Source organism: Ostrinia furnacalis, unplaced genomic scaffold, assembly GCF_004193835.3.
Source record: "Ostrinia furnacalis isolate ACB-3 unplaced genomic scaffold, ASM419383v2 OfSCF1083, whole genome shotgun sequence".
In the NCBI taxonomy this organism is placed as follows: domain Eukaryota; kingdom Metazoa; phylum Arthropoda; class Insecta; order Lepidoptera; family Crambidae; genus Ostrinia; species Ostrinia furnacalis.
Window position 1 is genome coordinate 253,480 of NW_021131322.1, and position 13,888 is coordinate 267,367.

The 13,888-nt window shown below is 38.7% G+C and overlaps 2 protein-coding genes across 3 annotated transcripts; one reads left to right on the forward strand and one right to left on the reverse strand.

The window, feature by feature from the left end:
* Positions 1 to 403: 403 nt before the first annotated feature.
* LOC114351068 (hemolymph lipopolysaccharide-binding protein-like) lies at positions 404 to 13,405 on the reverse strand. 2 transcript variants are annotated; one of them, XM_028302111.1, is made up of 6 exons: positions 13,312 to 13,405; positions 5,553 to 5,731; positions 4,455 to 4,557; positions 2,644 to 2,808; positions 1,664 to 1,921; positions 404 to 608 (listed from the first exon to the last, which is right to left on the reverse strand). In XM_028302111.1, the coding sequence occupies exons 1-6, from the start codon at positions 13,343 to 13,345 to the stop codon at positions 442 to 444; spliced, it is 906 nt and encodes a 301-aa protein (XP_028157912.1). In that variant the 5' UTR covers positions 13,346 to 13,405; the 3' UTR covers positions 404 to 441. The 2 variants fall into 2 exon arrangements, with proteins under 2 accessions (XP_028157912.1, XP_028157913.1); XM_028302112.1 differs by lacking the exon at positions 13,312 to 13,405 and adding an exon at positions 13,145 to 13,252.
* On the forward strand, positions 7,255 to 8,565 carry LOC114351070 (uncharacterized). The gene is made up of 2 exons (XM_028302113.1): positions 7,255 to 7,378; positions 7,825 to 8,565. The coding sequence occupies exons 1-2, from the start codon at positions 7,261 to 7,263 to the stop codon at positions 8,544 to 8,546; spliced, it is 840 nt and encodes a 279-aa protein (XP_028157914.1). The 5' UTR covers positions 7,255 to 7,260; the 3' UTR covers positions 8,547 to 8,565.
* Positions 13,406 to 13,888: the final 483 nt, after the last annotated feature.

The window sequence follows — 13,888 nt, forward strand, 5'->3', positions numbered from 1 at the left end:
ATTTTTGATCAACATTATGTACATACCCTGACACACTGACTTGCAAACAATGTAAGAAAATATGAACATTGAAAATTTCGCGCCTACCTCAACGCATTCCTTTAAAATTTTTTACCTTTCATCCTTTTAAAATGGCACGGAATAATTCTGTCTACATTTCCAAGTAACATCTGCCGATCTATGTTTTTCTTAAAATAAATGGGTAAAATGTTTTGGCTAACATGGCATCCCTAAATTCACTCACACAATAGACAAACGCCAAAATTTTGCGTCACAGTTTTGTTGTAGCGCGAGTTCCGTCCGCCTTTTTTTATAGGTCCATGACAGTACCTATATTTGTCTTGATTCAAGACGCAATTTTCATGTTACCTTTTGGACACGAGAGGCTAAAGGAAAATACTTAGCGATTTCATAACTTTATTAAATGATTGGTTTGGTTTGTCACTCGTTTCTCTCTTTCTCGCATATGTACCCGAAGCTGGAGAGGCAGGATATGTCATTGTATTTGCCGGAGCGCTGGTGCAGCGAGCCGCAGTACTCGATGCCCTGTTGGTTGTTGGGCTCGTTGTCCGCCCACTCGCTGAAGCCGGCCTCTTCTAAGGTTTCGTCTGAAATCGGATTTTCTATGAAACCGATCGAGTTAACTGCAAACCCCGCGCGTTAGTGCGAGATTCATCCGCATACCTCCCCGCGTTTTCCCCGCCCGTACCAGAGCGTCGTTGTAACATCGACTGCCAGGTGCCTAGTAGATGACAGATGTAGACACTGAACTGTCCCACTAAACTCATTGACAGAGAGGCGCTAAATAACTTGACAAATGGATGAAAAAAAAAACTATATTGTAGTTCCCAACATGGCAAAATCGGAACCAGCGATCCGGTATTGACGGTGGCGCCCCTCTGTCAATGTCACGGGACAGTTCAGTGTATTGGGTCTACAACTCGATCGGGTTATACCACGGGTTGTACGAACGCACTCAAGCTAAACTTTGTGGTATCATAAGCAGTTGTAATTATGTGTGATTTTGCAACAAAAATACTTAGTTTGATATGCTAATATTGACTGTACTTAATTCAAATCATCTGGGATCTCATTGATATAAAATGTTTTTAAAATCAGTTGCCAAGTGCTGGAAAAGATTGACCTATTCCACTTAGAGCACCGCCCAATTAATCAGTTACCATCAGGTGATCCGTCTGCTCGTTTGCCTCCTATCACATAAAAAAAAAACAAAAAAATTATATCAATAGGTGCTCTGAGTGGAATAGGCCAGGTGCTATTCGTGCAGGTGCTAATTGGGCGGGTGTTCTAAGTGGTATAGGTTCGTCGAAGATTCAGTAGAATTGGCGGGCACAAACTTCTACTATACGCCCCAAATCTACACGCCTTAAACTTTACACCTTAATCAAATAATAAATTAACTAGCTTTCCGCCCGCGGCTTCGCCCGCGTGGAATTTTGTCTGTCACAGAAAAACTTTATCGCGCGCGTCCCTGTTTCAAAAACCGGGATAAAAACTATCCTATGTTCTTTCCCGGGACTCAAACTATCTCTATGCCAAATTTCATCAAAATCGGTTGCGAGGTTTAAGCGGGAAAGCGTATAACAGACAGACAGACAGACAACATTACAAAACTATGGATTGAAATATCAAAAATACTCACTGAAAATAGTCCGATATACTACTTCCGAGCCAATTATACTAGTTGCTCTGATACCCGCGATATAGTAGTATGGCGAGAAGGAAGTGCGGAGGTATGGAGTGCGGCTCATCAAGGCTTGCATCACGTCCCTCTCGGTTACTGAATTCACGACCACGAGGTGAGCACCATGCGCCTGACACTCTGCATAGGCTGCATTCCAAGTCTTGATGTCGCGTGGAATTTTGTAGCAACTTTTCACGTCTGTGTTGTATTCATATCCTGGAATTTAAAAATATAGGCATACATATTGGTGGTAAAATATACTAAAGTTAAATGAGTCAAGTAATTTAGAATGATTAGGTACCTACCTACATCAGTTTTAAATCTGGTGAAGATTAAGGACCGTTGCAACTCTTGACAAAGTACTTAAAGGTATGATGGGTTTTTATCTTTGCTTTGGCCTTTGTGCCTAAGATAAATATACTATCTATAATGTTATTGTGTATTATATTATTGACCGTATATGCACAGATAAGTAGGTATATTAAACACGATGCGATAGACGTCGTTTTACACAGTGATTCCTAGTTTTAAGATGCACTCGCTAGCGGTGTAAAGTTCTCCTTTATGATAATACACAGACTTGCCCGCGGCTTCACCCGCATGAAATTTAGTTTGTCACATATCGTCATAAATTATAGCCAGGTTGTAAACAATAATACTGTAAAGTGTCATCAAAATCCGATTAGTAGTTTTACGTGAAAGAGTAACAAACATCCAGATATCCATACAAACTTTCGCATTTATAATATTAGTAAAATTTTAAATGACTGTTCTTACCTGCTGACAGTAGGACCGACGATCTGGTGAAGGTCGCGGGAGGCGCCTGGATGCGAGCGGCGCAGGACCGGTCTTTGTGGAAATCCTTGGGGGAGGCCTTTGTCCAGCAGTGGACGTCTTTCGGCTGAAACGAACGAACTTACCTATCTTTTATAGTTTACCTGCGGCGTAGACGTCGCATCTTTGGTCGTAAGGCGCATTCTTTGCCTCCACCATGCAGACGAAGGGCTGATAATATCTACAGTTTCGTGTCTGTATCTCTCCTCTTCTCGTGAGAAGCACGCATCGCTTTTCCCACGGAGCCTCCGTTTCCACCTCTGGCTGCACTGGAATATTTTGTGAATTAGATTTAATACATATATACTTATTTACCCCCTTACTAATAAAACTTACACGCACGTTGAACAGTGCATTAAAGTGACGTTTAGTAGAGAAATGTCATTTTAAAACAGTGTTCAACAACTGTGTAACTTTTTATTGGTAAGGGGGTTAGGCTTTTGTCCAGCAGTGGACAACAATTGGCTGAAACGACGACATAGATACTTGTGTCGGAAACGGAAATCAAACACGGTCTTTTACCTACAAGATGGTGGCAAGCTAGCGTCATCTGGTCCTGCATTACTGGATCTTGAAAAACTACTAAAGCCTGGTCCATGAGCACGTAGAATCCCGTCCAATGACCCCAAGCTGCCCATCCTTGTCGCTCGCACGTTTATGTTGCTGACGCACTTGCACACTCACTGCGGTCGCGCATCGTACAGTCGCGACAGCAATATAATTACGCGCGAGCGATAAGGATGGGTAGCTTGGGGTCATTGGACGGGATTCTATTTTAGGCTTTAGATTGCCATGGGAACAAGTCGAGGGGAAAAACCGAATAGAATAGTGTAGTAATGTGGTGTTCTTCTTCTTCTCAGTCGGTACAATCTTGTCGGAGTGGTCGTGGTCGTGGTGGTATTACGAGGAACATCACTCTGAATCGTGATTCAAGATGATGACCACCACCACTCTGACAAGAGTGTACCGACTGAGAATGTGGTGTAATAATGCTCAAAGTCACTTATACAGGATGCCCCAAAAAGTAGCGTCAAGCGAAGCGAAGCCCAGAGGTAAATCATCACTATTATAGGGCTACCGGAATCACTGCGATTCTTGATAGTTTCCGAGTTATGTTTTTTATACAACATATGGAATTTTTCGACTTACACGTGTTATGGATGTAAATACTTATGAATCAGGCCTAGTATTCATCTAATAATAATAAAAAATCAGGCATATATCTTACCTATTCGCGTCGCGTCACAGTGACCAAAAAAAGTACCTAAGCACAGAAATTTAAAACAATCATAACTCGAAAACTATTAAAAATCGCGGAACATACATAGGGGTGATTCGGATAGCCCTAGTGATGCTTTACCTCTGGGCTTCGGTTTGACACTACTTTTTGAGACATCCTGTATAAATAATCTAGCGGCCGCCCGCGACTTCTTACACGTGGTAAAACCCCCATAGGGATTAAATTTTGCAAAATTCCGTCTTAGTGACCACCTTCGTTCTAAAAGGAACCACCATGCACAATTTGAGACTCATAACACTTGTAGTTTCTGAGATTTCGTGATGAGTGAGTGAGTCAGTCGGTCACCTTTCGCTTTTATAGATAATATGTAGATTACAAGTGAATGCTCCCGGATGCTCCCTATGCGGTGAGTTATGTATTTGAACCATAACAAACATGGACTTGACCTTCATTGGTTGGATTTTTGTGGCGGTCGAGCTGTAGATCCTGGCTACACAGGAGTTGCAGTGGTGGGAACGAGAGGCGGGAATAGTACCGTTATAACAAACATGGCTGTCCACATAGTTATTTAATTTTTAGCGTTAAGAGTCGCATTTTTTCAAGTTATTTATGATTTAAAAAAAATGGCTGTTTACCTACATTTTCTATTTTGAAATAGATTTAATAATATCTTACAATCGATAATCGGGGTTTCCTCAGCTGATTCATGGTCTGCGTTGTCATCCCCGATCCAAACATAGTCTCCCATGTCGGGGTACTGTTTGAACATCCCATGGACCTGTAACATGTATGTTCATAGAGCATTAGCAATATACGACATACGAGTAAGGTTTGAAAACTGATACGTACCTAGTGTTATGGGTAGTAACTGTAATAAGAATAAGACAGCCTCTATTCCGCACAATGTGGTAGATAAAGCAAGTGTAGACATGATTAACTTAAAATCAAAATATGTTGAACAGGCGCCCGCTCAGCAAAAAATCGCGACAAGACAAAAACGTCACGAAGAAGCTGGTTTTCAGCGGGAATCAACGCGTGACGAGGATTGAGCTCCCCTCTGGTCGAGACGGTTTAATCAGATAGGTTTATAGGCGAGTTACAATCTAATGTCACAGTGAGCTAGGTTAGTTCGCAGTCTGCTAGCCATAAGGGGACGTAGTAGTAAGAGTCATTGAAATAAAATAAGTTATCAATCCCGCTAAAGTATTTAGCTCAAGTGAAGAGTTGGTCTTCTTACTAATTTAAGTTAGTAACGTTACACACGAACCATAATAAAATGCTAGCGTTGCACAATAAGTAGCTTATCGGTATATTCTATTCCAGTTTCGTGATCTAATTGTGCAACACAAAAGTAGGTACTTACAGTTTGATTACCCATGTCGAAGGTCAGTATGTGTCTTCCATATCTAGATAGGTAGGTACCTACAAAGATTTATGCCTGAAGATCGTTAGTACGAAGCAACAAGCATTTAGTCCTCGTATTTTAAGTCTAACGCATAGTAGAGTTGACTGAATTCATTCATCTGTGTTGTTAGCAACAGCACAAGTTGTGGGCAATAATTTGATTTAAAAATGTATTTTTGTTGTTCACACTTCTCATGGAGGTAGGATTCTTCTTTTCGTGGAGGGAGGATTCTTCTCGTGAACCACTATACGAATACTTACCTAACTGAAATTAAAGGTTTGATTGTGCCATGCTCACAAACACTTACCTAAGTAATTAGGCCAACAAAACCTTGGTACAGCTCTCAAATGTCCTTCAGTTTTTTTTACCTGCGCGATCTGCTGCACAGAAGTTGGTACCATGAGGGTGGCACCCTCCAGTTTGCAGATGGTTAATGCTCTCCAATGCATGGCCATATTGATGTGGAACTTGTAGAAAGCATCTGTGTGGGCGTCGTAGACGTAGTCGTTACGGTAGCGTTTTTGAGCCGCGACCGTAGCGACGGTGGCTGAAAAATACGCATCACATTAATGGCATTTTTACAGTGAAAGTGCTCATAAACAAGTTACTAAATTGGCTACTGTTCGCTGCCTCGCTTGGATTTTATCTGAATTCTTTGACGATAAATCTAATTAGCATCATCATAATCATAAAGGTAGCAGGAAAGCGCTGGACGCAGGCTGCTACCAACTGGGCAACATGGAAAGCATTGGGAGGATTGCCTATGTTGAGCTGTGGACGTCCTATGGCTGAGATGATGATGATAATGATGAAATCTAATTAGTTTATGTAACTGCCAATTTTTATTATTGTCTGACGGATCATAGTGATACTACCTACTGTAACATATCACCATTTCACCTATTAGATGATTCACAATAAAGATTTTTGTATTTGTATTTTGTATTTGATTATGATCATAGTTGAGAGTCAACGCGCGCGAACACGGTCCCAAACAAGCGTTTAATTAATCAAAGATTTTATCACTTAAAGTTTCAAAAAACGATTTTGTAGTTCTGAATACTGCGTTTTAATGCTCAACATACATTTATGTTAGATATTTAAGTACCTACTCATATCAAAATATCTCGCATTCTAGAAAATACTGCACCGCTACATATGTGCATGACTGCAGACAAATTATCTTAATGCGATTACTCGTACATCTGATAAAAAGCCTTAGGTACTTACTTAGGCAGATACGTATAAACTTAGTTGCAAGATTGTTAATGCACACACAAGTGTTTAACTATCTAAGGCTGGGTTGCACCATCTTAATACTTTAACTTTGACAAACGTCAAAAATCTGTCAAAGAACCTAACTAACTACCACCAGCCCCCCTAGACAAAACGCACTTTTTGATCGAATCGAAAATCGAATCCGTCAAAACTCCATACAAAAAAGAGGCTTTTCGACTGGTTTGCGATTATAATTTGCACTTTGTCTAGACCCACAGGTCTGTTCATCTCCGGGAGTTTATATCGAAAACAAAACACGCACGATGGCCCACCTACAGGATACTATTCGACAAGGCCTCACATACGAGCGAACATTGACTCACGCACGCTCGCGTATTCTTGTGTATGATGGAAGAAAATAAAGAAAATGGTGTACTAAATACTGTGCAGTATTTAACTGCTTAAATAATAATAAAAACACAGAATGTACTTTTTTAAGTTGCCTCAAGACACTGAGAGGTAAATAAGTAGTTAACATTATTCATGATTATATTTTATAGCTTCATTCGAAGATATTATTTACCAGGTAGTCCCTTTAAGCTACTAGGCGACTTCGCAAAATTTTTAGAGACTTTTATTCAGTCTAATTAAAAACAAAACACGTATGGTTTGTATTTTAATATAAAAAAGTATCTTATTTGACTACTTTATTTCTTCCCCCTCCAATAACCCTACCGCCGTAACAGTCGTAATCGGTACTACAGCTCATTCCTTTTTGCGCGCGGCGACGAACGCACGTCTCAAAATATATTTGCATAAGTGAAATAAGTGATTTTACAAAAGTTTTTGAAAATCAAAATGCCAAAACGTAGTGCTGAAGAACTAATCAAGCATTACGAAAAGAAAATTGCAAAAATAAGGAGAAAAGAAATTACGCCAAGTGTATGTGAAACCGATGACGACAGTTTTCTATCAGGTATGTGTACTAAACCAGTGTTTTCTCCTACCAAAACGCCTCACATGTAGGCGTAGAGCGTGTAGACCCAGAGTTAATTCTCAAATGAGATTGACCGAGAGTCGCTGTTGTTTACAACAGCATTTACTTACTCAACCCAGAGCCAAGTATCTTTCGAGATCGACCGAGAGTTGCCTAAATAAGTAAATTATGCATTTTAGCAGACCCAAGAGTCAATTTTTTCCAAATTGACCGAGAGTCAAATCCTTGACTTACCTTTTAATAAAATTTATATACCTACCCACTAAAATACTTATTAGATATTTAAAATACAGACAACAGAATCAATATTTAGCAATATTTTCATGATCTAAATAAAGTAATTCTTTCCACCTTCAACATAGTTAAAATAATTAAAATTGTAAGAATTTTAATTAAGTACTTACATAGCTTATTTCTACTTTTAGTTCCCGAGGAGAATTCACTTCCTCAAGCCGATAACACGGTTGAAATCCCCTACGAGGAAACCTTTGAGATCCTGCCAGAACCAAACCTGGAAGTACAAACTACTTCAGAGCCTACACAAGAACTAACGAGTCTTGTTGAAAATGTCACTTCGGAGACAACAACGCCACCAGACTTGGATCCAGAGCTGCTAGCAGCATTGGGAGACCCGACTGATGACACTCCCGAATACGGGAGCGACATACACGAACGGCTGGCCAAATTATGGCAGCCTCTACTTAAAAAAGGCCTGGACAAAGAATCAAAAGACAGGATTTACAAAGAATACACTACTCCCAATAACTGTAGACTGCTTCAAGCCCCGAAAATGAACCCCGAGATCATGGCGGCTGTGACTGACGCAAGGAAAACAAAAGATAAACGATGGGCCACAAATCAACAGCAAATAGGCTCTGCTATAACAGCCATAAATAGGGCCATGGAAAAATTAATGACAAGCGACGACAAAGCCTCAGCTATAAAACATCTAAGTAACAGTTGTCGAATGCTGTGTGATATGCACGCATTGTTCACGAAAATCAGAACTAGAGTTGTCTGCACAGGCCTAGATAAAACCACACTAAGTGTTATAAATAACACAGAACGAGACGAATTGCTCTTCGGGGCCAACCTGTCGGAAAAAATAAGGTGGCAAAAACCCTCGAAAGACAAGGCAACCAAATGAAAAGACCTAATCAAAACCAAAGACAAACACAGCCTTCAACATCACGTCCATATTCGGAAAACTGGCAGGCCCCTCCTCGTTACCCATCAACCAGAGGACGAGGAGGATACAGGAAGCCCACGCCCAATGCTCGACGACAGTACGCGCAAACCTCGATGATACCACCACCAGCTCCACCTCTCCCAAGGGGTCCACGTCCTGCACACCAGATGCGCCCGAGGACATCACAACAATAACTCAGGTACATGCTGGCAGATTATCTCTTTTTTATGACAATTGGACACATATCACTTCCAATACTTATGTATTAGACTGTGTTAAAAATGGTTTACGTATACCTTTTTGTAAAGAAGTAGTTCAATATAACATACCTCCATGTAATTTCTCACATGCTGAATATCAAGATTTAAATATCGCCTTAAACAAACTTATAGACTTAGGAGCTATTGAAAAATGTACACCTCGCACTGACCAATACTTGTCTAGCATATTTTTAACACCAAAACCTAATGGCGACAAACGTTTTATATTGAACTTGAAAAAATTTAACAAATTCGTCTCAAAGTCTCATTTCAAAATGGAAGACTATAGAACAGCATGCAAACTTATCCCAAAAAATGCTTATCTGGCAACAATAGACCTAAAAGAAGCCTACCTTTTGATCCCTATTAATCCCGAGGACCGAAAATACTTGCGTTTTCAGTGCAAAAAAGCCTCCAATTCAATCATTGAAACATATGAATTTACTGCTATGCCCTATGGTCTATCAGTGGCACCCTGGGTGTTTACAAAAATTATGAAAGAAGTTATTTCTCATCTCAGAAATCTCGGCTTTAAATCAGTGATTTACCTAGACGATATTTTATGCATTGGAGACAACTTTATCGATTGTAAAAATAACGTTAATGAGACTTTGAGACTCCTGCGATCCTTAGGTTTCGTAATAAACTTTGAAAAAAGCTCTCTGCAGCCAAATCACATTTGTCGCTTTTTAGGTTTTGTTTTCAATACCAAATCATTACACATTACATTACCCGAACAAAAACGAAACAATATTGCTCAGTTGGTTAAAAAATTTACAACTCTTACCAAATGCTCGATACGAGAATTTTCACAATTAATTGGGGTATTAGTCGCAGCCTGCCCAGCCGTAAAGTACGGTTGGGTATACACAAAGATATTGGAAAGGCAAAAGTACTTAGCCTTACTTAAAAATGATAATTACGAAACAAACATCATACTCCCTATAGTCATACTAGAAGATCTTAAATGGTGGTTAAATAACATCTTTAAAACTTCTAACCCCATGCGATATTCAAATTTCGAACTCGAAATTTATACAGACGCGTCTAGTACAGGGTGGGGAGCTACGTGCGGAAACAAACGAGCTCATGGAGCTTGGAAAGCTGATGAACAACAACACCATATTAATTATAAAGAACTGCTAGCCGTCTTTTTAGGATTAAAGGTATTTGCTAACCAAATAACCAACAGCGCAATATTGTTACGTGTAGACAATACAACAGCCATAAGTTATGTAAACCGCATGGGAGGCATTCAGTTTCCCCATTTAAACGACCTATCTCGTCTTATTTGGCAATGGTGCGAGAAACGAAATATCTGGTTATTCGCGTCTTATGTTAATACCAAAGAGAATAAAGCCGACCCTGCATCTAGAATTATAAATCCTGACACCGAATGGCAGTTATCCGACTCAAGCTATAAAACCATCGTTGAACAGTTGGGTCAACCCGACCTAGATCTATTCGCTTCTCGCACAAATACCAAATGCACTAAATTCGTATCATGGAAACAAGACCCAGACGCAATCGCAGTAGATGCATTCACCCTAAACTGGCAAGACGTTAATTTTTATGCATTTCCGCCCTTTTCGCTTATCCTAAAATGTTTAAGAAAAATCGTAGATGACAATGCAAACGGAATACTAGTATTTCCAATATGGCCTTCGCAGCCGTGGTTTCCATTTCTGCAGAGCCTTGTAGCCTCTAAAATAATATACTTAGGCCCACATAAAGGACTTTTGCAATCTCCTTTCAGAGAACACCATCCATTGCACGAGACTCTTACCCTGGGTGCCGCGAGGCTCTGCAAGAAGCATTCATACGGCGAAAAACACCACTAGAAGCCATATCCTTAATGTTAGCCTCGCTGTCTGACAGCACTTTAAAGCAATATAACGTTTGCTATAAACTATGGTGGCATTTCTGCGAATCTAACAAACTAGATACCTACGAACCGACAAAATCTCACATCTTAGGTTTTTTAACTGAACAATTTAATAAAGGCTGTTCGCATGCATCCTTAAATAGTCATCGATCAGCACTGTCCTTATTATTAGGTAATAGTATTGGCAACGATGAATGCGTTAAACGATTACTTAAAGGAGCATTCAAACTAAGGCCTAGCTTACCCAAATATACCTATACATGGGACCCACAATTAGTTCTTAATCACCTTTCAAAATTGTACCCCAATACTGAATTAACGCTGGAAAACATCACTAAAAAGCTAGCAGCACTATTGGCAATTTGTACAGCTCAAAGAGTACAAACGATCTCACTAATAAAACTAAGTAATATAACTATTAATGATAACATTATTAGAATTATAATCACGGACATCATTAAAACATCAAGGCCGGGCCATGAACAACCTATATTAAATTTGCCTTACTTTCATGAAAATATCAAAATTTGCCCAGCTACTACCCTAAAGGATTACATTCTTTTAACGCGACATAATAGAGAAGATAATTCCGGTAAACTATTATTAACATTTAAACCACCACATAGACCAGCAACCACACAAACAATTAGCCGCTGGGTCAAACAAGTGCTGGCAGATAGCGGGATAGACATAAGCATTTTCACTGCACATAGCACGCGGCACGCAGCCACATCAGCTGCGAGTCGCGCGGGATCTAACATAGAAACAATTAGAAAAGCCGCAGGCTGGTCTAACACTTCAAGTACCTTCGCTCGATTTTATCATAGAAATATACAAGATGACGGCCTGTTTGCAAAATCTGTATGTTTACCTAAAAGGTAGCCGATTTACGATTCCAATTACTGATTTACAAATTGTTATTATGAATAATGAATAATTACTATGTAATTTAAATTCTAACTTATATTGTACAACACAAATTATGTGTTTTAACCAATAAATAATTATGTTAAGATGATAATGATCTATTTGATAATTAACCTTATTGATAATAAGAAACAATGTGTTCATTAGAATTAAGTATTGATAAAATGAATAAAGTATAAAGTAATTATTATACATTATTTTTTAATATTTGCAAAACCCTTTACTCTAAATATCTACCTGGTAAATAATATCTGAAGAATGAAGCTATAAAATATAATTGATGATTAAACGAACTTCGAGTGAAGTTCGATCATAATTATATGAATAGCTTCATTCGAAGATATTATCACCCACCCCCCCATATACCCACTGAAAAGGTTTTGCAAAAACTCTGAAAGAATGAGCTGTAGTACCGATTACGACTGTTACGGCGGTAGGGTTATTGGAGGGGGAAGAAATAAAGTAGTCAAATAAGATACTTTTTTATATTAAAATACAAACCATACGTGTTTTGTTTTTAATTAGACTGAATAAAAGTCTCTAAAAATTTTGCGAAGTCGCCTAGTAGCTTAAAGGGACTACCTGGTAAATAATATCTTCGAATGAAGCTATTCATATAATTATGATCGAACTTCACTCGAAGTTCGTTTAATCATCAATAATTCATGCTAAATCATATATTTCCTCCGCCATTTTCCGCAGTTTGGCACCTCACGTGTCATTGTATCGAAGTCAGCCCTATAGCTTCGGCGCAGTGCCGATCATTGACGTTTGTCAACAAAATGGTGCTTGACTCTTGAGACAGGCTAAATTACACCAAATTTGTCGGCCGTTTGGTGTAGTGGTTCGAAACGGACTACTATTCCGGAGGTAGCGGGTTCGATTCCCGCACAGTACAAACATTAGTGTGCATGAACATATTTGTTTGTATTGGACTGGGTGTTTTCTATGTATATAATAAGTATGTATTTACAAAAAAAAAGTATTTAAGTATGTATTATATCCGTTGTCTAGTACCTATAGTACAAGCTTTGCTTAGTTTGGGACTAGAAGCGCAGTGTAAAATGTCTAAGGATATTTATTTATTATTATTTATATTGTTAATGTCATTGAGCATACATTTTTTTAAATAACTTCGCGAAGTAAAACTTCTGTACGTAGTACTTATTATTATTCTGTGCTACCACCTAATTTTGACCGTAACCACATTAGCTCATATATATACTGTGCCGTAACTATGACGATAACCGGTGTTTTTGTATGGAGATCGACAGATTTTTGCCTTTTGTCAAATTTAATGAAAGATGGTGCAACCCATCCTATTAAGTCACTATGTAAAGTACCTACCTACGAGTAAGCCACCGCTTTGTGCATTTCACACACTATTCAACGAACAACTCGGTATGTAGGTACCTACTTTCGATTACTTGCTTTATTATTTTTCATTATTAATATATCCATACTAAGTAAATAGATTGCACTACCTGCATAGACTCGTCATATTAAGCTATCCATTCCTTGTTATTTAACTTTACACTGCACTTACTAACTCCTACTTATTATTTGGTATTTCATCACATTATTCAACACTGCCTTATTTATAAATTAAATTATGACTTGTTAATTCTAGGTAACATAATGTTATGTTTACCGAGCACTAGTATGAAAACAGCGAATCGCTCCATGGTCCCTCACTTATTGATAACCCGAGCACAAATAAGTACACGTCAACCAATTATCATTATAGATACAGGGAGTCCCGCAAACAAAAACGGCAGTTAAGATCACATTAAGATATTATATGCACCTATTATTTAGTGTTTTTACCGAGAAAAAGTGTCGCATAAAAATCTACTCACTGTAAATTAGGTGTAGATACCTACACAAAGTACAGTAACATACACGAAGCGAAGAAATTGCTTAAAAACATAGTATGAATGTAATGTAAATATAACTATAACTTAATCTGCCACTATGTCTTGTTTACCTACTTATTTTGTTTAAGGGTTTGGGGCTGCTGTGCGATTTCTTGACAAACGTAGAAAATGCATCTTAAATCGCCAATAATGCCCCATTTGGCATTACTAGTAGATTGCGTTGTGCCATTGATTATGCCATCGTTTGAATGAACGTCCTGTATATTTTGGTCTAAATGGGAGGTTATCATTTAGTTACGAATTTTTTTAACCAAAAAATTATTTTTTGCATACCAGTTATAAACAGGCGAT

Coding starts and splice junctions, on each gene's coding strand:
- LOC114351070 (XM_028302113.1), top strand. CDS start 7,261: ATGCCAAAACGTAGTGCTGAAGAACTAATCAAGCATTACGAAAAGAAA. Junction 7,379..7,824: donor TGACGACAGTTTTCTATCAG/GTATGTGTACTA, acceptor TTCTACTTTTAG/TTCCCGAGGAGAATTCACTT.
- LOC114351068 (XM_028302111.1), bottom strand. CDS start 13,345: ATGGAGCGATTCGCTGTTTTCATACTAGTGCTCG. Junction 5,732..13,311: donor TGTTTTCATACTAGTGCTCG/GTAAACATAACA, acceptor CGTATTTTTCAG/CCACCGTCGCTACGGTCGCG. Junction 609..1,663: donor AGTATATCGGACTATTTTCA/GTGAGTATTTTT, acceptor ATCCGATTTCAG/ACGAAACCTTAGAAGAGGCC.